The sequence below is a fragment of the Gossypium hirsutum genome, chromosome A05 (genome assembly GCF_007990345.1).
Source record: "Gossypium hirsutum isolate 1008001.06 chromosome A05, Gossypium_hirsutum_v2.1, whole genome shotgun sequence".
NCBI lineage: Eukaryota > Viridiplantae > Streptophyta > Magnoliopsida > Malvales > Malvaceae > Gossypium > Gossypium hirsutum.
In genome coordinates this window covers 34,024,858-34,050,190 of record NC_053428.1, presented here as the reverse complement: position 1 = coordinate 34,050,190, position 25,333 = coordinate 34,024,858, and the positions used below count along the sequence as shown (strand labels likewise).

Sequence of the window (25,333 nt, the reverse complement as noted above, 5' to 3'; positions counted from 1 at the left end):
CTCCAACCCTTTCAATCAAACTTCAACTGAAGCTAACTTAATCTTATCTCGTAAGAATGAGAGAAGGTATAAATCATAAATAATTAGATTCATATTCAATCTTAGTCTTTAACAAAACATGTAAGCGTTGCTCATATAAGAAAAAAAATCTTCTGGACTAATTCAATTAAAAGTCAACGTACGAAGTTATTTTTCTCTACCATAGCGAAGCTTTAATTCATTGTCAGATAAAAAATTTCAACTATTTTAATTAAACTTTAACTGCAGTTGATCCAATTATGTTCTATAGGATTTATAGAAGGAATAAATCATAGATGATTTGGTTAATGTTCAAGCATGATATTCCGTAAGTGTTTAAGCATTGCATTATAGAGAATGCTTAAACACGAAACTAATCATTTACTATTTGTACTTTCTCTAATTAAGGTTACTTCAGAATATTTTTAATGCTTATGGAATGCCATCTTTAACATGAATATAATCTTTTACTATTTGTAATTTCTTTAATTCACATAAGATTGTGTTGGGTTCGCTTTGGTTAAAGTTTAACTGAAAATGGTGTAGGGTTAATTGAAATGTTTGAGATTTTGGGTACAATTTCATGTCAAGAAAAGCTTGTAAAGTTACAATTCACAACTTAATTTTAATATTTATACATATCATGGTTAAGATAATATCATATCATAATGGAAAATTAAATTTCGTGATAAATCTCAGGGAATTTCATCATTTAGTAGTTTATATCTTTATAATTTTTAGAGGATTAAATCAAAATTTTATCATTTTTAAGAGGTTAAAGTGCAACTTTACTATTATTAGTTTAAAATTTTATAAATTATAAAGGGACTTAAATGAATTTTTTTTTATTTTGAGGGGATGAGGTGTGACTAACTTTTCTAACAATATTGATTCCCATATTTAAGCCTAATTTTCCTTTAAAATACAATAAATCATAATTTATACCTTCACTTTCTACTTAATTAAATAATATTTTACGAGTTTTTTATTGAAATAATTTAAAAAAATTATTTATCAAAATAAGTTGTCAGCCTGATTATTTACTAAAATGGGTTGTTTTTCTCATTTGCGCCTATCTGACAGGCACGATTCAATTTTTTATATTAAATTTTTTTGTTTTTTTAAATAAAATTTGATTTTTTTTTATTTTTGGATCAGTATGACCCGCGTATAGATACGAATATAGGTTGTGCCTATGTCAGAGGTGCGACTAATTGAGCCTTTCTCAGAGGCGCGACTAATCGTGCCTATCTTAGAGGCGGAAAATGGTAGGATCCACAGGAACTTCTGTTGCTTAAAATACAAAACACTAGAAATATTAGTGAATCTGCTAATACATACTTCATCTGGATAAAGTATGCATTATTAAAATTAAATTAAAATATTAAATAAGAAATAAAATTATAAAACAATATGTTATTTGAAAAATAACTATTATTGTAATGACATACATGTTTTATTAGGTATAAGTATTTAAATTTTTGTTTTTGTAATGTGATATATGCGTAAATATATATATATAATCATATTAGTGAATCTGCTAATACATACTTCATCCGGATAAAGTATGCATTTTAATAACATATGAAATATGTGGACATTTATATTTAAGGCAAACTTGTGGATTATATAGTTGATGAAAGTTGGTAATATTATAAAGTTATTTTTAATACTCGGTTTTATTAGGTATAAGTATTTAAATTAATTTTAAAATAATTACAAACACAGAAAATTTTAACATAGTCCTAAATTACTAACAAATTAATTTTCAAATAATTATAAAAAACAAAAAATTTGCATTCATACAAAATATTAATCCAAAAGTATAAATACTAAACATAAATATTTTATAATTAATAATTAATAACAAAAAAATTAGATGCATGCAACAACAGAGGCTACAGGAGATCTATTGTGTGGGTAGAAGGGGCAGCAGGGTGGGCGGTCTGCTGCTGCAGGAGGGGGACTGTGCGGGCAGCCCATTCGAGCCTACCTGTCAGGTTCGATTAATCGCGCCTATTTGACAGGCGTGATCCGTTTTTATCCATATTTTGACCCGTTAGACCGTATTTTTACTTGTATATATATTTAAATATTTTTAATAAAAATAAAAAAATAATATTTTATTTAAAAAATATTTTTTTAATATAAAAATAAAAAAATAACCCATTTTAATAAATAATCCGACTGACAACTTATTTTAGTAAATAATTCTTTTTTAAATTATTTCAGTAAAAAACCCATATTTTACATATAAATACAAGTGAGAAATAAATACAAATCAAAGTTCTTGCACCACAGACTATCAATGTCATAATTATCTTAAAAAATAATAAAAATAATAAAAATAATAATTAAAAGTCGAAGTGTTTATTAATTAATATAAAATGATAAGGTCATTTTCGACATTTCATCTCACCAACCTCGAAGACGAAAGAAAATAGCTAAACTTTCAGATTTACTTCGCCCACCATTCGCTCTTCGCTTCGCTCTTCTAAGGAATCAACATTCGCCCTATATACTGACCATTTCAAATTCAATTCATTTCCTCATTTTTTACTTCTCTTTAATACCCCTTCTCTTTGACTCTTCCAGATCTCTTCAATTTCATTCTAAGTAACAAAAATTTTCTTCGATTTACTCTTACTTTTCCTGCATTTTTCTTTTTGGATTTGGTTCAGTTTAATCTTCTTTTTATTAAACATAAGCTGATTTACCAGGATCTTATACCTGGTAATCATTTTTATTTGGATTGCTGTAAATTGCAATTACATTGCTATTAGATTCTGCAGAGATTGTTAGTTCCTGAACCATGGAAGAGTAAGTATCTTTTCTTCTAGTTCATTCCCTAATTTTAGTCTAAAAAATATCAACGTTTCTTTCTTTTTCTTAATGGAAGTTGAAATTTATTTGAATAAATAAGAGACATGATTTTGATTCTTTATGTAATGCAATCTTGTTAGAACTAGTGTCGTTTTCCGGATTTGCTTTCACGTTGTACCGCATTTTATAGGAAATATAGTTAATATGCAGTTTGTTTACTGAAATTTGTGTTTTCGTTGGAAATAGGGAAAGTGCTGTGGAGCTTCTACAGCGTTACAGGCGTGACAGGCGAATACTGTTAGATTTTATACTTTCCGGTAGCTTAATTAAGAAAGTGGTAATGCCTCCCGGTGCTGTTACGCTGGATGATGTAGATTTGGATCAAGTTAGTATTGATTACGTGCTAAGTTGCATTAAAAAAGGTTTGTTTGGAGCAAAAATTTCTTTCTGTTTCTGTTGGATTCTTGTAATGCAATATGAGATTAGTTCTTTTTTTTTTTTTTAATTTTGATGCTAACTATTTTGTTAAGTTTAGGTGGAACGTTGGAGCTCTCTGAAGCTATTAGAGATTACCATGATCATACGGGGTTACCCCAAATGGTAATAATTTACTTCTGTTGCATCATATATTTTGCACTATTTATGGTGTTGTTTTGTTATTGATTTCGTTACTTGTCTTTTGCTGAGCAAAGCAGAAAGCAAATAGAGGTACATAATAGTTGGAAGAGTTATAAAAGTTAAGGACGTGGTTGAGATTGATGTTGTATTTTAGTTAATTATTTATTTCATCATTTTTTGTTAATCTATACTAACAAGTTTTAGGGAGCAGAATGCAAATAGGAAATTAGTAAGTAGCAACAAGATGAGCCTTGGCTTGGAGTTTGATCTAGGGTATTCAAGTTTAAGATTGAGGCAAACATGGTATTCGTGATCTAAAATAATGGCTAGTGTTTTGTCGAAACAAGTGTGGAAAGACACAAGGGCATGCATTTATTTTGCTACTAGTTTCTTCATTTGTTGGTTTACTCCATTTGTCAATATTTTGATTAAAAATGGGACCATATTCATTTGCTATTTGGAGTGACCCATTTTTGGAAAATAAAGATGTTTGATATGAATAAAATATGATAATATAATCTATACTGACAAGTTTTAGGGAGCAGAACGCGAATAGGAAAATAGTAAGTAGCAACAAGATGAGCCTTGGCTTGGAGTTTGATCTAGGGTATTCAAGTTTAAGATCGAGGCAAACATGGTATTCATGATCTAAAATAATGGCTACAGTTTTGTTGAAACAAGTGTGGACAGACACAAGGGCATGCATTGATTTTGCTACTAGTTTCTTCATTTGTTGGTTTACTCCATTTGTCAATATTTTGATTACAAATGGGACCATATTCATTTGCTATTTGGAGTGACCCATTTTTGGAAAATAAAGATGTTTGATATGAATAAAATGTAATAATATAATCTATCTTACTTCTTACTTGAACTTGAGGATGAGTGTTGGATATGGGTTTGGCATGAGTATGTTTAGGTTTATTTTTATTTTTAAAGTTTTTCCATGTATTTGAAGGGTCTTGGAGGTATATGCTAACACCCATGTCCAAATATGCATCGGACATGAGTGTTGGGTACAAGGACTTAGAGAAAAATGAAGAGTCAGAGCAACATAAATCTAACTATAAATTGTCTGCTAGATATTGTTGGATGGTTTTAAAACGCATTTATACATTTCTTTTGGTTGCTTATCTTTTACATCTCAGTCTCTTTTTTTCTTTCAGAATAGTGGTGATTCTGCTGGTGAATTCTTTTTGGTTACAAATCCTGAATTCTCAGGTTCACCTCCAAGAAGGGCACCGCCACCTATCCCTGATTCAATATCAATGCCAACACCATCAGCACCTGTTTTTGCTCCATCGCCTGTTGTTTCAACTGTATCAAGATCAGAGTCTTTCGATTCCACACAAGTTCAAGAGTTAACTGTAGATGACATTGAAGATTTTGAGGATGATGATGATCTTGAGGAAGTTAATAGTCTCAAAATTTCAAGGCGGAATCCAAATGATGTTGGAGATCTTATGCTGAAGTTGCCTTCTTTTGCTACAGGTAATGATGGTTCTGAAAACATGCATGGCCCAGCCAATAGCTGGAGCATGCATATGGATGTCACTTCCGTAGATCTGCATCTCCTTGTTAATAAAAATGTTCTTTTGCTGCTCTACGATGATGACTATTGTTGGGGGTTCCATGTCAAATGAGAAGTATTTCTGAGTTTTTAATATTATGATCAATATGCGTATTCTTATCTAGTTGCAATTCTTGTGTTATTTTATCAATAAGAATGCAATTAATTTGGAGGACTTTGTTGTTTCAGGTATAACAGATGATGATCTCCGTGAAACGGCATATGAAATTCTTTTAGCTTGTGCTGGTGCTTCTGGGTAGGTTTCCCTTTTTGGACTTGTTGATGTTCTTTTATACGAAGTTCCTAAATATTTTTTACCTTATTTTAATTTCTTTTTTCTTGATGTTCACTTTCTTCAAAATTCACCTATAAATCAGGGGTCTCATTGTACCATCAAGAGAGAAGAAGAAAGATAAGCGGTCCAAGTTGATGAAGAAGCTTGGGCGGAGTAAAAATGAGAATATTGTGGCGCAGTCTCAAAATGCATCTGGACTGGTTGGTTTATTGGAAACGATGCGTGTCCAGATGGAGGTATTTAAAACTTAATTCAATCGTATTGTTGCATTTATCAATATCTCTTCTACATTGGGATATCCTATGCAGAATTTTCTAGCTGTCATTTGGAGATGCATGAATAAAGTTCTATGATTCAATACACATTTGTTGTGTAAAACAATTTGAAAGTAGAAATTAGTGACAACATAACTTTATTCACCCAAAGGTGCAATTGCAGAAGTCATAACGTTGTTGTTCTTCCTTTAAAGATAATCCATTTCTTTTGTTTGCTGGCATAAGGTATATGTGGCTGTAAGTGATTCTGGAAAGTATTAACTTGCTTTTCCATACACTTAAGCCACAATGACTTTCATTTGGTCCAACCTGTACAGTTATTTCTAAAAGTTTTCTGGCCTTCACCTTAATATCTCCTCTCCTTCCTGGAGTAGTAAATTGTGAGGATGTACTGTACATCTTCAGGGGCTTTCAAACATATGAACGATTGTAGAGGTGGTGGATGTTGTGTATTAGTATTGACCTTGTGAGTAGTATTAACGGTGTACACCGGTGAGAAAATCCATCTGGCATTCAAAAACAGTATCCCCCCCCCCCCAAAAAAAAAAAAAAAGAAAAAGAAATACTCCCATGAGTTTAAGGAAGAGGAAGGTTTTTTGTCGAAGCATTAGATGTTATTAGAACTTTGCATGTGGAGGCAGGTCACCTTTATTTTGCATTGAATATTTTCCTGAAGTCTTTGTTTACACCTTTTCATTTTTTGAGATTCGATGGAATTTTTTTTTTTGGGGGGGAGGTCTATTTAATCTTTCAAAGTAAAAGACTAGGATCATGATTGGCGTCTTTACCATTAGATTCGGATCAAAGGCTTTGATTTGGAAATTCTGTAATCTGTACATATGCATAACAATATATTTGTGAGTACACATTTTCTTAGCAGCATAAGATTTCTATAATAATCTTCTCAGCTTAGTTTTTGAGTAGATGATTTATTATGATACATTTTTCAGTAGCGTTGTTTGACCCCCTTTGTAATGCATTCTCTCTTTTCTGCTCAAAGATTGTAATTCTGATTTGTAAGATGCAAACTGTTTTCTAGATATCTTTCAATGGATTAAATAAAATGCTTCTACAGTTACTTTTTCTTATGCTAACGTCTATGTAACATTAAGCTGCACTATTTTTATATTATAATTATTTTTATATTATAATTCTTTGATTTTTTTGGGATCCCTGAGATTACCAGGGTTTGATCCTTGGTCATTGGACTAAAAGTCCAACACTTTACCAACTGATTATGTGCCTAATAGTTATTCCATTTCAATATTGATTTATACAGATTTCTGAGGCAATGGACATTAGGACAAGACAAGGATTGCTTAATGCCCTTTCTGGGAAAGTTGGAAAAAGGATGGACACACTACTGATTCCCCTGGAATTATTGTGTTGTATTTCACGAACAGAATTTTCTGACAAGAAAGCATATATAAGGTGGCAAAAAAGGCAGGTAAATATTTTCCCATTTTGTGTCCTTTTCTTTTTCCTTCTTGGCCTTTCAAGCTTTCTTCTACATCAAAATGCAATGTTATTGATATGAGTCTATATTTGGCAAATAATGTTTTGAGTGATTGGCTTGTAGTTGAACATGTTGGCAGAGGGTCTTGTTAATCACCCCGCTGTTGGATTTGGGGAATCTGGACGCAAAACCAGTGAGTTTAGGATTCTTTTGGCAAAGGTTGAGGAATCTGAGGTAATTTTTATTGTCTCAGCATTGAGATGGTTTATTATGCTGTATATTGTGATATTATGTGGCATTATAATGTAGTTGACTTATTTAACCTGTTAGCATTGGTTTCTCTAATGATTTGACTGTACTTTTCCTTTCCCTGGTATTATTCTTAAAAAAAACTATGTGTATAATATCTCTACTTAGCTTCGGTGGTTAACCATATTTCAGTTTATGTTATTTTGAGCTAGCTCACTTGGTTTGGTAATCCTATTACTTATGTTCATTATCATCTTGGTTTGAATTTTTCCTTCCCTTGTTAGGCTTTTCCACCTTCTACTGGTGAAGTCCAAAGGACAGAAAGTTTGAAATCTCTAAGAGATATTGCCCTTCCTCTTGCTGAGAGGCCGGCCCGAGGTGACTTAACTGGAGAAGTATGCCACTGGGCAGATGGTTATCATCTGAATGTCGGACTTTATGAGAAATTGCTTGTCAGCGTGTTTGATGTTTTAGATGAGGGAAAGCTGACTGAGGTTGGTACTTTATTGGTTACCAATTTTGACAATATACCACAGAAGCTGTTGTCTGAAGTTTCCAGCTTGTTTGTCTTGTTTCTTTCATTCAATTTAAAATTTACTGATTGATAAGTTTGATGTGTTGTCCTGCCTCCCTTTCCCTTTTATCTTTGGCTAATTTTTATAAAGTACCTATCTGGACAAAGGTGTCAGTGTTTGACTGGAATCTTGTAATCTGTAGGATTCGTATATATACTGTAAGGATATTAATAAAATAATGATCATGATTCGAAAAGTTTTCTTTGAAAAGGATAACATCATTTGTTGTAGCTAAAATATGTTCACAGTGGAACCGACTTTCGCCTATTGTACTGTAGGAAGTGGAAGAAATTCTTGAGCTTTTAAAGTCAACCTGGCGTGTTTTGGGAATAACAGAGACCATCCACTACACTTGCTATGCATGGATTTTATTTCGTCAGGTACCACTGATTGACTTACTTCATCCCATGTTTTAGAATTTCTATTGATATTGTGTTAGATATTGATTTTGTGATCACAGTATGTTATCACAAGTGAGCAAGGGATTTTGCGACATGCCATTGACCAGTTGAAGAAAATACCGTTGAAAGAACAACGAGGCCCACAGGAGAGGTTACACTTAAAAAGCTTGCATGTCAGAGTTGATGGCGAAGAGGGCTCTCGCGATGTTTCTTTCTTACAATCCTTTTTATCTCCCATCCAGAAATGGGCTGATAAGCAACTAGGAGACTACCACTTGAACTTTGCTGAGGTTTGGTTAATTCTTCATGGAGATACACCTAGATAACAATGCGATTTATATTAGTTGTTCTTCATAAGAAAATTTCTTTTTAATGCTTGTTTTGTGTATATGTTATTTGTTGTATGATGCAATTTTATACATTAAAACTTTTGTACATGTCTTGTCATAACTTTTGTTTCCTTTTGATTCTCTTATTTGCAGCATTTCTTCATGTTGCATTCACAATTTCTTTCTGATTTTCTTGTATTTTGGGCACATTGTGAATCTTACATTGGATCCAAAATTTTTACAGCATATTACAAAAATATATGCTAATTGATGGTTTGTAATGAAAACTATACTTGGAGATAATGTTTATTAACTTACTGAATTCTTTAACTGAAATTTCTTTGCTTCTAATAATCAATCATGTTATAAATTGTCTTCTCTGGTGTAACTACCATATTAACTTGTCTAGAATCATCTTTTGCTATTTAAGCGTTTAGCATGCTTTAAAAGGGGTCAACAAGGAGCTTTGTGTGGATATCATATAACTTATTTCCCATATGACTTTTGCTTCTAGCTTTTGACCTTAGGCTTAATGCTAAGTATGGTTGGGCAAACATTTGGCAATTTTCATTTAGCTCAACAGCAATTGGTGTGTTTATGCGGCCCTGCTTATATCTTTTAGGGAAATAGTAATGTATTTGTTTAAAAATTAGGCAAGATATGAGAAGCGCTCAAAGTCTATATTTCTTTTTTTAAAATGCTTTAAGACCTTGTGCCGATAATGTCAATAATATCTGTATGCGTGCACACGTGCAAACTTGGGTACATATATACAAGCAACTTGACATTTGTTTTCTTAGCTATTCTGAATTTAAGTCTGTTTGTTGCTTCATGATGTATCTTTATAATGATATTTTATTATCCTTATCCTTATTTCTTATAGAACTTTTTGGATATGTTGGTATTGTAATACTTATCATTTGATTTGTAGGGATCAATGGTAATGGAGGATATAGTAACAGTTGCAATGATTGTTAGAAGACTTCTTTTGGAAGAATCTGATATTGTATGTTGTACACCTACTCTTTAATTTGCATTTTCACTTCATATGAGCAAGTCCAAGATACCCTGTGTTTTGTATCGAGTTCTCTTATGTTGTTGTTTCCTTTTATCTGTTGAGTATTGAGAATTACCTTTCAATATTTTCTGCAGCCTGTGCAATCTTCCACTGTCTCAGATAGAGATCAAATAGAATTATATATATCTTCTTCAGTTAAGAATTCATTTGCTAGGGTAAGTGTTCTAGCCCAATGTTTATATTTTTCTAACTCATATATTTCTATGACTATCATAATCAAGATGCCAAAGAGAGACAAAGATAACTGCAAAGGCTCAGAATATTTTGAATAACAGGATAAATATGATAGTGCACTTAAAACATGAAATCCGTTATGGTTCACAAGAGTTTTCCTTTTTGTCTGCATCTGATTTCCTCCTACCATAGGAATCATATGTTAACCTTGATAAATTTTATGCCTACTATAGGTGCATGGCTTGTATAACCCCTATAGTAAACGGATTTACTACTGTACATGTTTATTGCCCAAACTAGGGTTCTGGCATCGAAGACAGCGTGAGCACGTTCAAATGCATCTTAGTTTTATAATTTTGTAGGGTGAAACTCAAATACCTGTTCTTTTCAAGGTGACCATATGTATAAACTGCTGTAACATAGCACGTAAGTGAAACAACCAGAATAATGGAATATATATGACTTAAAATCAAGACAAGTGCGTGATAAACATTAAAGACTGACCAAAATAAATTATTTTTCGTTGATAAATCATGCTGAAATTTTGTACTGTAGCAAACTAGTTTATATAATTTATTTCTCTTGATGCAAGCATTAACATCTAAGCATGTGAAAATCTGACTCCATAATAGCTTACTTGATTGACCCATACAAATAATTTGAGCATATCATATTCGAACAAAACTAATCATCCCTCCTGTGCACATAATCCAACTTAATTCATAAATCATTTATCCATGTGCATTTCCTATTTTGAGAGTCAAAATTAAGTTAGGGTATGTTCGATAAACCAATGAAAATTTTGAACATTCAATATTTCAAATGTGTTTGATAATCATTTTAATTTTTTACTTAATATAAAATTTCAAAAAAAGTGCTGAATAAGATAAAGTATGTAATAGCTACTTATCACTTAATTGTTCGAAAATGTCTAGTCGATTTTATTATCTTTAAAAAATATATTTCAAAAAACTATCTCTCTCTTTTTTTAAATGACATTCAAATTACCATATTTAACTTTTATCCAAACTATCCAAATAATATAAATATTTTATTAATAAGATTAAATTAAGAAATGAATAATTTTCAAAATTAAGATTTACTTTTATCAAACAACATAATCATGTTTAGTACTTAGCTTTTTCTAATTTACCAAACTTCTTTCTAATATAAATTCGATACTTGTAAATTTCAGCACTAAAATTTCAGTTCTTAATTTTTCAGTTTATCAAACTATACCTTAGTCAGAAAACCAACCCTAAGATATTTTTCCAAAACTTCAAGTCCATGCTCAAGAAGCTAAAGTTTTAATGACAATGTCTCAACTTTAACCTCATGAGCAACTGCCGTGTTTGCTTTTGTATTTCCTGAAGCCTTTTCTTACAAGTAAATTAAACCCACAGGTTTTCAAAATTTCATGCTATCTTTGTTTCCATCCCATGAAGGCATGACAAGTTTGAGCATTTTTGTTTGCTTTGGACAGATATTGCAAGCTGTTGATAAATCAGACACAATGGACGAACATCCTTTGGCATTGCTTGCAGAGGAGGTCAAGAAACTTCTGAAAAAAGATTCAACGATGTTTATGCCAATATTATGTCGGAGGCATCCACATGCAACTATTGTTTCAGCTTCACTTCTACACAAGTTTTATGGGAACAAGTTGGTAAGCTGATACATACCAACTCTATATATGTTTTAGTTTATCTAGCTCAATTGTAGTACTTCATAAGCTTGATTATTTGTTACTTTTATCTTAGAGTTCTTAATGAGACTTATCTTGTCCAGAAACCTTTTGTTGATAGTGCTGAACATTTGACTGAGGATGTTGTATCTGTATTTCCTGCTGCTGATAACCTTGAGCAGTATATACTGGACCTCATAAAGTCTGCTTGTGAAGGTGAGAATGTGGAGATCCATTTCAGGAAGCTAAACCCATACCAGGTGAGATAGCTGGATTTTATTGCCCGAATTTTTTATTCTAATAATAACAAGATGAATAGCTTTCTATAGCTAGGAGAGACACTGAGTCTTTAGAACTGAAACTGATAAAAGAAATACCTTTCACATGGTGAAATTCCTATACTTAGTTGTTCCGGTGATGTCATTCAGATTTTGTTTGGTTGCTGTTTTTTGCTCGCAAAATTTTTAAGAAAAGAATATGTAGTTTATTAATTAAAGCACAAAATCATATGATTTCAACATGACATTTTTTATTAAAAATTTGTCTAAAAGTAATTGCAGTTAACTGTTCGGTATTAAAGGAAAGAAAGTTATTCCTTTTATCATTTTTTAAAGAATTCTTTTAATTATTTAAAAACTTGTTTGCTTTTGTATCACCCGTTTTTTCTTCTCATAAAGAAAAATAACAGAAACAGCAATTAATTAGAGCCTGATATGTATTTTTTGATTGATTGACTGAAATATTCCTAACATAATAAAGACTTATTATGTTAGTGACTGCTGTTTTGGTCCTTGGAGATGAGTTTTGTTGAACTTGAAAGTGTTTCATTCATGTCTCTTCAGGTATCTATAAAAAAAGCTGCAATTGATTCTTTTTCTTTAATGTGGTTGAATAACTAATTAGTTAGAAATTATGGAAGGAATAGTTTCAACTTTGTTTATAGGTTTTCATTTGGCTACTTCAAGGCTAAATATAGGTGTTTGTTCATGCTTGGGCAGCCATCATTGTTGCTGTTTTGAGTACATAATGATGTTGCTTCTCCGTTGGGACTATATGATTGAAGTAGTTTTTTCTTTCATTACCACCAGATCATCTTGAAAGAATTGTCTGTTAATATTGATAGGAAAAAGATTCCGGTCAGAATAGTGCGTACATATTTCCCCTCCTAAGATCCATATTCTTTTTCCTTTTTCAGATTGAATCTGTTTCTGGAACAGTGGTGATGCGATGGATTAATTCACAGTTAGGACGAATTGTTGGTTGGGTGGAGCGAACCCTTCAACAAGAGGTAAACAAAATTTTCTTTATTCTCTTCAAAAGCCATGTCTTTCCCTTTCTTTTGTTGTTTTGCCACCTGTCTCTCTCTCACCTCTTTGATTTAGAAATGAATATTCTTATTTATTGTCCTTCTTGCTTCTGTTGTTGCAACATATATATATTTAACAGCTTTTTCTATTTACTGTTCTAATGGTGGGATGGGGTTAACAATTGATTGAGGTAAAAGCGTAAAGCTAGTGTATTCAGGCATGGTATGTTGTTAATGAACATGGACCCTTGTGGTACATAGTGTTTCATGAACCCAATCCAGGGTAGATCTAATAAAGTTGAAAAAGTGTTTAAGAATTGACAAAATATGTGAGTGTGGTAACAAACTGAAATGGTTGCAATGTAGATTTAGTTGTGATGTTTTGCAGAATGGTAGTTGTCCTCAAGTTGAGTTCCTTTGACCTGATTTTGTTAGAAGTTTATTGTTTCCATAATTCATAGGAAGTTTTTGTTAGAATTAGCTAAATGTATATTCTCCAGATTTTTTTTTATCTTGGTTGATTCTTTCAGTGTTGATAAAGCTTATTTTCTCTTTTCAGCGATGGGACCCCATATCACCTCAACAGCGGCATGGGAGTTCGATTGTGGAAGTTTATAGGATTGTTGAGGAGGTATGAACATTCAAGTTGCTTTTTCAATAGATTCCCAGTCTCTTTAAATGAAGCAGTTGATTATTTGATGAATGATATTTATCAGGATTCCTCCTGTAGGTTGCTATTTTTCAGTGCTCTGAACATTGTGTGGTTCACTATTTGTTAAAATAATCTCAGGGAAACTATTCTCCATAACCCTTTTGCCTCGGAGAAGTGAGAACAGCTTTTGTTGTTTTCGTCATATTCCATTATTTTCCCTCTCTTTAACATGTTTTCAGTTTTAACCATTCAAAACCTATTTTTCTGTTAGAAAACAATGGAAAACCTTTTCACTCTGTCTAGAAAAAAGTTATCAGAACTAATAACTTGGAACAAGTCTACACATGTCCCAAACTTTTACACTTGCAATCATCCTTTAGTTTGTTTGTAACTATACATTTTGATCACCAGATTCTGGATAGTTCTTGTGTATCCTCCTTATATTGTCTGTCTACTTGCAGTCATTCATCCCTTGTGCATTTTCTTCTTCTACTATTTGCTAATTAGAAAAAGAAAAAGAATCTATGAATAAAATTCTGAAACTTATAGACATTTGCTATAGGTGGTTTTATTATGTGGTGTCAAATTTGGAATTCATTATCCATTTAGAGTCTGTATCACAGTCCTTGGACAACAGGTGTAGCTGTTATGATTTTGCCTTATAAGATGGCTTTTAATCCTCTTGGAATCTATAAGGTTTGCTTAGTACCAGCCTACTTGGACCGTCTCAAGATATAATAGATTTGAATAATTTGATTATATGCTCTCAGCGAACTCTGTCTGTTTCTTAGGAACTACAATGGTAGTAAGCAAAAGGAAATTGGAAAATTATCTAAATTTATTGTCATTTACACTGACATGTTTGCTTTTATGTCTCCAAAGTATTAGCTCCAGCTATGTTCTCTGCTTTATCTGTTTCAACTTATTTATCCATTGAATATTTTACTACCAAAGATGAGTGGTTTTGTTCCAGACTTGAATCAATGTCTTGTTTGTGTTCAGTATTAGCTCATAACTGGTTGTTAATATGGTAAATGGTAATGGTATGGATTTTGATGATTCACTAGTTTTATTTATTTATTTATTTGGAGTTTGATATTATTGAAATGGGAGACATTGGTTAATATCTCTAACAAATATTTGACTGCTATCAGTTAGGGAACATTTTTCACAGGCTCTTGGAATCTGGAATCTCATAATTTTGAAAAAAGATTTGTATCTTTTATATCTTTTTTCTCCATATAGATGTTTATTTCATTCTGGAGATATTAATAGTATATTCTACTTTCTTTCTGTTTTTGGGTGCAGACAGTGGATCAGTTTTTTGGCATTAAAGTTCCAATGAGGCTTACAGAACTGAATGCTTTGTTTCGTGGCATTGATAATGCATTTCAAGTATATGCAAATCATATTGTGGATAATTTAGGTCAGTATCCTTTATGATAATATTCTAAGTTGATGGACTTCATTGTCATTAATATGAAAGAAACTATTGCATTGGTGGTAGTCAATATAATTTTCCCTCTATTTTGTGGTAAAATAGAACTGAAAAAATAATCACTGGAGTTACATCAGTGACCTTGAATGTTTCTTTAGATCTGTTAGCCTTATTAGACTGGTTAAAAACATGGAACAATTTAGGACCAACCTCTAATGTCCCCTTGAAAGGGGCTTGAATGACATTATATAATAGGTAAGTTTCAGCAGCTAGATGATCATGACCTGAAGCTAAAAATTGGACTCTAGATATCATGCTTCAATTTGACAACTGTTGCATAAAACTTGTGAATAAGCATTGTATCTCAGTTTGAGTGAAAAGTTGGACCTAAAGAGGTTGATGGAAGATTTATGATATATTCACTGTTGATAATATCTTCTGCCATCTGGATTCTGCAAGTTTATTGTGGAATGAGCATTGTCGGTACTTTTTAGTGCTTTTGGACCATCCCTTCTTAACATGGATGGTAGTCTTGGATAAATCCAGAAATTATTATCAAACGAAATACTCTTAAATCAGTTAATCCTTGTATCTTGGCAACATTATATGTTGTTGGTTGACTATCTGACTATACTTCGGTGCTGTAGTCTTCAACTTGATTGATTTCAGTGGACATCCTCAGATTCCTACATTATAGTGCTGTGTCCTTTATTTTTCCTTTCTGATGAAGTACAAGCTCTCTTTGGTTATTGGTCTGATACTGTCAAATAAAGAAAACAAAATTCCCTAGATTCTGTTCTATCTATTTTCTGTGCCTTCTATTTAAGAAAGCAATAAAACATAAAAAAGGGTAGGCTAGAAAGCTATATTCCTCTCTTTTCTTTTTCTTCCATTCTCTACTCTGGGAAAATTGCTTAATCTAAAATCTCTGGTTTATGTGTGCTTGTTTCTCTGTTTATTTCTAGGTTATTAATTGCTTGATTATATTAATTACATCACGGCAGCTCAAATTTTCTATAAGGTGAAAGGCATAAAAAAAGAATATTGGCTAACAATTTTTTTTCATGTTTTGTAGATAAATTAGACCACTCCTTAGATTTTATTATCATCATATATCCTAAGCTTATTATATATGCGTGCACACACACACAAACAGACATCCATAAATACAGAATAGAAATGCATTTTGCACCTTGCTTCATTTTGGCGAGCTCTTTCTTTCACCTTGTGCCCTCAACAACAATGAAATCCGTATGGCATTGTTCTTTTGCATCTCTTTTGCTGCTGTTGATATTTTGAGTTCTTTTTGAGGTGTCAATCTGTTTCTATCCTTTTTTCTGCTGTTTTTTCTTTGCATTCCCTCCAATGCAGACCTTGATGTGTCAGTTTCACAAATGCAGCTAGCAAAGATGATCTAATTCCACCTTTACCTGTTCTCACCCGATATAGAAGAGAAGCTGGAATAAAGGCGTTTGTGAAGAAGGAGCTATTTGACTCTCGGCTGCCGGATCAGAGAAGGTCCATCAATATTAATGTCCTGACAACGCCAACCCTATGTGTTCAGTTAAACACTTTATATGTGAGTTCAAGCTTCATTTTGTGCTTAACATGTGTGTGGATGATTTTATTTATTTCTCCTACTTTTTCTACTTTGGGGGGTAGGGGAGGGAGGGAGGGGCGTCCATAGGATTGGTTGAAGTGGTTTTTTATTTTTATCAATATTGATTAATTAATATTCCTGTTTCAGTAGTTGCTACTGCTTGTTCCATGGTCGAAATAATCTTCCTATGATTCATTATAACTGGTGGAAGAATCATTTAAATTTTCCTCGTGTTTGTAAGGCCTACTTTATGTACTCTGCCAATTTAATTTTTTATCAAACCAGAAAAGCTAAGTTGTGGTATATTGATAAGTAATAATATTATAATATCTCCAAGAAGTCTTAAGCAGCTCATTAATCTGTTGATTTGCAGTCACCCTTCCTAGCCTTCTATGGAAAAGCAGTTGAACTGGATACCCAGAAGTGGGAAACATATGAACTAGTTTGAGTAGAAATTTAAGTGATACTAACAGCGTAGCTACAATGTGTTGAGTGGGGTCAACTCTAGAAAAGTTAATTTTATATATAGATGTTAGGGAAGAGTTTTTATTATTTTCCCATATCATCCGCATTAGACTTAAGAAAAAGCTAAAAGAAGGGGTCAAATAAGTATATTTTTCACCTTCCTATTGATATTATAACAATGAGTAAATATGTAGATTTCAAGAAAACCTTCAAAGGTCTTTGTACTTTGTATTGTGAATATGGTCGTACTTTGTCGGAAGGGAAACAAAAAGAAAGAAAGGAAAATGCATGTGACTTTGATTAAAATGTGAATTGCAGCAATAAAGAAAATCAGGCATTCTAGTATGTATGTTATTATTTGTTATTTCCAACTTATCAAAAATATGTGCCTATTATGTTCAAAATCCATATGCTTCTTATGCTTTCTGCTTTTTGCTTTCGGAAGTGATTCGTAAATAGAAAAAGTAGCTTTCAGATGATACACAATTAACTTGAAAATTTCATGGATGATTATTTTTTAGGCATGATTGCAGGAAATACTATCTTGTAGCCAGATTTTTTTTTCTTTATTTGAAGTCTTGAAATAATATACTCAATTTTTGAATATTTAAAACATTTGGAGCTTCTTTAATAATACAATGTATAAAAATGATTATGTGGATTGATATATGTCTATATATGCCACTGATTTTAAATTTTAATTTTTTTCCTGGCTATGTCACTGTATGTACATTATAGTGTTATAATATTATTACAAAATTCTGTTCAGCAAAAAAACAAGAGTATGGATAACATGACCGAAAAAAGAGAATAATGAGAGCTTAAAACACAATCTTTCAAGTCTTGCTTTAGAAAGATGCTTTTCTCCAACAAAATCAGATGTTCTTCCTGACCAATAATCATGTCCTTCCAAGTCATCCCTTAAGTTGTGCTAAAATCATAATCTCGTGGTCCCTCTGTTTCCCTTCATGTACTGTCTGATTTTGGGACTTATTTGCTGGTGTTGTTATCAGAATATGTTCTGACTTGAATTTTTGCTATTGGCAGTATGCTATTAATCAACTGAACAAGTTGGAAGATAGCATCTGGGAACACTGGACAAGGAAAATGCCCATTGAAAAAATCTATATCAGTATGTATCTGAAGTCCATAGTAACATGATCTATTTTCATCCATTTCAGTAATAAGACTATGCATGTTGCTCTTGCATCTTTACCTTGTGCAACTAATATATTTTGTTGAAATGGTTAGCCTGCTTTGACTTTCAAAGCTAATGGAAATGGAAAAGAAAAATAGTAGGCTAAACATGATCTGGAGAATTGATTGCTTCCCCAAATAGTTGACAAGCATTTTCTTACTGCCTAAATTGGAATGTTTTTCAAATGGTTGAAATTCTTGATTTTGGCTATTGTTTGGGGATAGACCAGCGTCCATATCTCACATGGTGGAGTTTTTCCACTGTAATTCTTACAGATCTGCATGCTATATATAAAATTGCCATCTGTACATGTTCAATTGGTCTAACTGTTCAGTAATGAAGCAGTTTGACCTTTTGCTTGTCAGACTGAAATTACCCACTTTTTGTGTAGGGAAATCCATGGATGATAAATCTAAATGTTCAACCCAAAAAGGCACCTTTGATGGAAGCAGGAAAGATATAAATGCTGCTATTGACCGCATTCGGGAGTTTACTGGTAATACCTATTTTTTTTTATTTTAAAGGCACAGAATTAATCACTGATTAAGTGCTTTCTGCCTGTTGCAGGAACTAAAATTATTTTCTGGGATCTAAGGGAGCCATTTATTGAGAACTTGTATAAACCTAGTGTTTCTCAATCTAGGTTGGAAGCAGTTATTGAACCACTTGATGTGGTAAGTCCTTTTTTCCCTCAAAATAAAAAAAATTTGCTTGAGTGAGTGAAACAGCTTGTTTTGCTCTTTATGAAATTGTTATATAGATTTATTGATGTGATAATATAGGTTTATTAAATATGTATGATAATTGATGATGAAATGTCGCTGAAACTTCTGCAGGAGCTAAACCAACTATGTGATATTATTGTGGAGCCACTTAGGGATCGGGTAGTGACAAGTCTTCTTCAAGCATCACTGGTCTTTCCCAAAACCTGCTTCTTCCCAAAAAATTTAACTGCTCCTTGAATTTCTATTTATTGAAATGGTTTCTTTTTTAGGAAGGCTTACTCAGGGTTTTGTTAGACGGAGGCCCATCACGAGTTTTCTACCCAACTGATGCTAAGCTATTGGAAGAGGATCTGGAAATCTTAAAGGTGATCATCAGACTGGCTGCTTAAATCAAATTAACAATGTTATGGTGATGTGATTTTAATGATATTGAACATAGATTTTGCAGTATTAGAAGTTTGTATATTTTTCTCCCCTGATTTGAGTGCCTTTTTTTGTTTAGAAAAACTTAGACCTTTAGATGAACCATTTTTATGTTGGCAATAAAATCCTCCCATCACAATAATTTTGGCGAAAGGTGCTATAAACTGATTGGACTTACTACTTCAATTTCATTTTCTATTCTGTGCAATTTGACACTGATCTATTCACATTAATGTTGGTTTACTTAGGAATTCTTTATTTCTGGAGGTGATGGACTTCCTCGAGGAGTCGTTGAAAATCAAGTTGCTCGTGTTCGGCTTGTTGTAAAGTTGCACGGATTGGAGGTAAGATATGCAGCCTTTGACTATTATTGTCTCAAATCTCCCTTTTCAAAACGGTGGGAGGTACATTTGCTACTAGCTATCTTAATATCGGGTGAGTGCCTGATACGAGCATGTATCCCATACGAGTATGTTTTACTTTTTTGAAGTCATTCCATGTGTTTGGATGGTCTTTGGAGGGTTATATTTCCCATATTCATGTCCAATATCCGTTGAGCACAGATGTCGGACAAGGGTCTTAAAGAAAAATGAAAAAATTTAGAAACATAGGCTACCAGTACTATGGTGAAAGACTAAGAAAATGAGAAATTCTTACCTGGTAGTTTAATAACAAATAAAAATATTCTGACCATAGTGACTACATTTATCTCCTGTTTCAGTGTTTATTTATTTTTAATCCATTTCTTTTTCCTGCAAAGGACTATCTTTTAGATTTCCTGCAAACGAGTATTTTTCAAATTTATTGGAGATATGATGTTATTTATTTTTGGACTTTATCATTTGCAGACTCGAGAATTGGTCGAGGACTTGAGATCTTCAAGTGGCAAACTAGGTGCTGATAACCAGACTCTACTGAGAATACTATGCCACAGGGCTGATTCAGAGGCATCCCAGTTTGTCAAGAAGCAGTATAAGATACCCAAGTCTTCTGCATAGGCTGTAGTTCGACTCAGAATCGGCTTGAAGTAGGAGAAAGCGTTGACTTGAAATCTGGCTTGACGTAGGAGAAAATGGCAAATATGCATCAGCCGGTTTGTGTGAAATATAAGTTCATCACTCCCTTGTAAGAGAAAACAACTGGATTTTCTTTCATCCTTCTTTATGGCATCTTTAAATCACTCTGTTCTCTTTGTATGTTTACATAATCACATTTGAGTTGTGTATATGAGATGGAAACCATACCATGGCCAAGTACAGCTGTTTTGAGCCTTTGGAGCTATGTTACCTGGCTTTCATTTTTCCTAAGATACTCGCCATACATTCAAACTTGAGTTTGAGATTTTTAGCTTTCAAATATATAGATTTTTTTTAAAAGGAAAAAAAAATTGCATACCTGTACGGACTCATTTGTATTCGACATTTATGGATTTGGAACGAGTTAAAAGTGCTCTGGTAAGTAGCATGTGGCTTCCTCAGTAGAATTTTGGCCCACTTTGATGTTTACCTTTTTTTTTAGTTTATTTTGATACTTTGGTATTTGGATCTATTTTGATTAGTAAATTTGAAAGAGTGTAAAAGTTTGATAACGCGGCATTTTAAAATTGTGTTATGTCATTAGATTCAATCTTTTTTAAGTAATGATGTGGCATAGTTTTAAAGTATCACATTATTAAATTTTTATATATATTTTAAATATTTTAGGATTAAGTGAACTTAATTGACAAGTTTAAGAACTAAAATCAATATATATATTAAAATGGATCTAGTAATTAAATTTAGGGTTCAAAATTATATTAACCTTTATGTTGACCTTGCGAATAAAGTAGAATGCTAATAAATGATTTAGATTGTGGTTATGAATGTAATCTTTTTTTTGTAAGGTATATAATGAATATTATTATGATAGTTATGATATTTATCGGAAATTTTTATTTGATTAGAAGTTGATAAATGTGATCACTAAAAAAACTCGAGTAAAACTTGAATTTAAATTTAAATTCAAGTTTTGTTTCTAGAGCTTAAGCTCGATTTCAGTTAAAAATTCAACTTGGGTCTTACTTTTTACCTAATAAAAATTAACTTAATTTTCATATTTAAACTATTTATATTTAAAGTTGAGGTGTAATTGAGAATTTTTAATACTAATTAAAAATAAAAATATATTATAAATAAAAAAATTTAGTTGGCTTGTACATTATTTGATTAAAGTATTAAGCTTTAGTAGACTTTGCACAAATCTCTTGATTATACTCTTTTAAATACGATAGGCATGATGAAAAAGACAGCTACAAAATAGTTCACAGTATTATTTGTTATGCATGTGACACTTCCCATCGTTTCTATAAATAAATTTGCGGTTGCAATTTAGACTTACCCTTCTTTCTATCTAATACCTTTTAACTTAAAAATATTAGCTCCACGTTAAAAAGGAAAATTAAGAAATAATCATCTCATTATTTTTATTGAACTTTAATTTTTATTATTTAAATTATTGTTTGGCAATGTAGAAAAAAAATTATAGACAATTTCTTTTTGTCAAATCATAGATGGATTTGTTGAGGAATCAGGCTGACATTTTCAAGGAGCTCAAATGGTATCATTTACCTTAACAATAATATAAGTCAGGGATTCAAATCCCATCAAGAATAAGACGTTTACGTCACCTCTTGATTACACCCTCATTACTTTTTGATGGGTAACTATACGTGAGTAACTATACATCTACGTATAGTAGGGTTGAATCAAGAATAAACTGATTGAATTATAGTTCTAACTTGAATTTTCAAAGGAAAAAGCAAAAAGCTTTAAATCGATAAAAAACAAAAAATTACAGACTAAAAAGAAAAAAAGAGAGAAATACAGTAGACCGGAATTTGTGACATTCTTTTAAAAAAAGGCCCATGTCCAAGGTCCATTATCGGTTTTACAAATTAAACCCAATTTTAGGCGAACAATTTAGAGCTTTAGGGCAGGGAAGATCATTTTTTCTTTTCTTTCTACTCTTAAGTCCACAGCAGCCTGACAGGTCATTACCAGTTTCACTCTTTAGCAGCTCACACTCTTTCCTTGTTTATTTTACAGGTTAGTTTTGCTTCACCTCTAATCTGCAATATTTGTTATATTATTCACCAAAATAAACCTCATCCACTTACCTTGTCTTGATCTGAATCTTTTGTTCTCCTAATTTTGATTCTTTTTAAAGTATTTCATTTTTAGTTCGAGATATATGATTTCCATTGGGCTTTTCTTTGACTGATTCTATTGCATGTTCGATTGAACAGATGAAAAGTTTTTCAAGGTGGTTCTCTTCTTGTTCTTTGATTGTTTTCCGAATGGCTTGTGATTTCGACTAGTTGAGTTCTCTTTTTTTGCATTTCTTGAATTTTTTTAATGATAAAATTGTGGGTTTTAATATTAAGAGGATGTTAACATGGAGTTTATGTTTTGGTTTCTGTATTGAATTAAGTTGATGTTTTTCTTTAGAGAAGATTGATTAGTTGGGTGAGATTCTATATTCAGGATTTAATCACGAATTCTGCCTGGTAGTATGTGTGGATGCGGATCAGAAAATTGCCTTCGTTTGTGTTTATGGATTATCACTATTGTTGTTGTTTAATCGGGCATGTAATGTAATGATGATAGTTTAGATCAATGTTACTTGGACTCGAGTGTGATAGCCGGATATGGTACGTGTCCAACACAGTATGTTCAAATATTTCATGCATTTGGAGGACCATTGGAGGTTCAGAACCCCACACCCATATATGCATGATATATTCACTTTTTTTCTTATTTTTTCCCTTGCATTTGGAGGATCATTTGAGGTTATGATCCCATACCCTTGTTCGGATGTATGGCAAACATGGATAATTCACACAAACAAAAAAAGAGATGAGTCAGAGCAACGTAGGTATAACACCTCTGGGAGTTTGTTAATCATACACATTCGTTTGGAACTACTTTGCTTTTAAAAGGGTTTCCCTTGTTTTGTGAAGAATTTCAATGGTAATGTTCCGATTTGTCAATGACTATGAAAATTTAGTTATGAGTTGTGGGTCGTTGAGCCTACTGAATCTGCTCACCTTGTTTTGTTTAGAAAATTTCAATTTCTTTTGAAGGAAATGGCATGGTTTTCCATTCATAGTATCTGTTTTCTGTTGCTTCATGTTTGATTATCGGTTTGGTGTTATCAGTATTTATGGAATTGAGAATTAGTGATGATGTGAAACGGGCATTGTTGGGTTTATTCATTACAATTGGGTAATGTTTTAAGTGGTTGAAAACTAAGTTGTAGGTGAACCTTTTTCAGTTTTTGAATTCTTCTAGATTGGTATACCATTTTTTGGCTCTGAAGGACATTAATTTCATTGTGAGTTTCGTTTTTTTTTTGTTTTTAATGTTGTTTTCTGCAGAATGTTTCTCAAGGTGCAGATGCCATGGAATGTCATAATTCCTGCTGACAGCTTGGATGCCAAAGGCTTGATGCTCAAAAAGGCAATAGTGATCCGCCTTATGGATGAATTTGCTTGCAAGAAGGCCACCAAGGATCTCGGATATTTCATGGCTGTAACAACCCTAGAGAGCATTGGCGAGGGCAGAGTTAGACAGAACTCAGGAGATGTGCTTTTCCCTGTTGTCTTCAGCGGAATTACATTCAAGATGTACAGAGGAGAGATTCTGCAAGGGGTTGTACATAAGATACTAAAACATGGAGTGTTTTTGAGGTGTGGCCCAGTCCAAAACATATATTTGTCTCACATAAAAATGCCCGACTACCACTATGTGCCCGGGGAGAATGGTATATTCATGAACGACAAACACTCAAAGATTGATAAAGATGTGATCGTTAGGTTTATCGTGATTGGGACCAAATGGATGGAGGCCGAGAGGGAATTTCAGGCGTTGGTGAGTTTGGAAGGTGACTACTTAGGACCAGTTTCCTGAATATATGACTTTGGTCAACCTATGTACGTATTAGGAACATGTAGTTTTTGCGACTATAGGGCTAACTTATGATGTTAACTTGGTTTTATAGCTTTTGTAAAACTCCTCGCTTATAGGTGATGGATGTGATGGTATATTTGCAATATTCATAAATTTAGTGTTGCATTGTTCAGCCTCCTTTTTAATACCTTGGATCAATGGTTGAAGGATCGTGTCTGTGTCAAAACTTTTCTTCACTAGCTTCGCATATAAGAGGAGCTCTGTAATTGTGAAGTGTGTTGCAAGGTATTGCAATTGTGCAGTTAGCAACCTGTTGAATTACCCCATGTTATGCCGTCGCATATTACCTGTTTCCCTAGATATGAAATGAAAGCAACACAATTATGGTATGCTGGTTCAAACACATTATGCTCCGGCTGTTTGTCCAAGTTGATTTGCCTAAAGTCTCCTTCCCACACTCGCCCACCTAAGCAGCCTTATACATCACATGCATCCATCTCAGGCCCTTGTGCCATAATAGGGTTTATAGCTGATCTAACAATCATTCAAAGAATGAAGTTTCCAATGTCGTAGCAATTGACGAGTAATAAAAAAGATGATGTGTGTTTCTTCCTGGTTTTCCTGGAAGTATCAACTCCATTCATACCCAAAGCTATTTCTGAATGTTCACAATGTTTGACAGTCTACTTATATTCCACCTTTTATTAGTACACTCAAACCTGTAGCATTACTAATCTTATTCGCAACTGTCTTGTCCCATTCTCTTAGGTGCCCATCTGACATCATAACTGCCAATTGGTGCGATATCTACACGTCCCTTCCATGTAGTATACTCCTCCAAACTTAAGAGGCTTGACTTTTTGGATTCAACCCTATCAAAATTATATTTGCTGTACCATAGTGTTTTGAACAATTTAACTTGTTCCATTAAAATACGTCAGGCTTGATTCATAAGCCTGGCTTTCTTAAGGGCCCCTTTGGGCTACATAACCAGTCCCTCCTTTCAGCATTTTCACCATTCCAATAAAAGTTACA

The 25,333-nt window shown here is 32.7% G+C and overlaps 2 protein-coding genes across 5 annotated transcripts; both read left to right on the top strand.

The window, feature by feature from the left end:
* Positions 1-2,465: 2,465 nt before the first annotated feature.
* On the top strand, positions 2,466-20,813 carry LOC107904401 (protein unc-13 homolog). 2 transcript variants are annotated; one of them, XM_041112275.1, is made up of 26 exons: positions 2,467-2,838; positions 3,088-3,263; positions 3,377-3,441; positions 4,626-4,950; positions 5,219-5,285; positions 5,407-5,560; positions 6,879-7,046; positions 7,179-7,289; positions 7,589-7,798; positions 8,158-8,259; positions 8,340-8,570; positions 9,541-9,615; positions 9,762-9,842; positions 11,345-11,527; positions 11,650-11,805; positions 12,741-12,833; positions 13,411-13,482; positions 14,812-14,929; positions 16,342-16,520; positions 18,054-18,138; positions 18,596-18,700; positions 18,772-18,878; positions 19,041-19,118; positions 19,199-19,294; positions 19,601-19,696; positions 20,201-20,813. In XM_041112275.1, the coding sequence occupies exons 1-26, from the start codon at positions 2,831-2,833 to the stop codon at positions 20,348-20,350; spliced, it is 3,291 nt and encodes a 1,096-aa protein (XP_040968209.1). In that variant the 5' UTR covers positions 2,467-2,830; the 3' UTR covers positions 20,351-20,813. The 2 variants fall into 2 exon arrangements, with proteins under 2 accessions (XP_040968210.1, XP_040968209.1); XM_041112276.1 differs by lacking the exons at positions 19,601-19,696; positions 20,201-20,813 and having other exon boundaries at positions 2,466-2,838; positions 19,203-19,294.
* A 1,471-nt stretch (positions 20,814-22,284) lies between these two features.
* LOC107904403 (DNA-directed RNA polymerase V subunit 7) lies at positions 22,285-24,470 on the top strand. 3 transcript variants are annotated; one of them, XM_041112273.1, is made up of 2 exons: positions 22,285-22,435; positions 23,767-24,470. In XM_041112273.1, exon 2 carries the CDS (start codon positions 23,768-23,770, stop codon positions 24,296-24,298), a length of 531 nt encoding a protein of 176 aa, XP_040968207.1. In that variant the 5' UTR covers positions 22,285-22,435; position 23,767; the 3' UTR covers positions 24,299-24,470. The 3 variants fall into 3 exon arrangements, with proteins under 3 accessions (XP_040968207.1, XP_016686252.2, XP_040968208.1); XM_016830763.2 differs by having other exon boundaries at positions 22,324-22,652; XM_041112274.1 differs by lacking the exon at positions 22,285-22,435 and adding an exon at positions 22,685-22,706.
* The last annotated feature ends 863 nt before the right edge of the window (positions 24,471-25,333 follow it).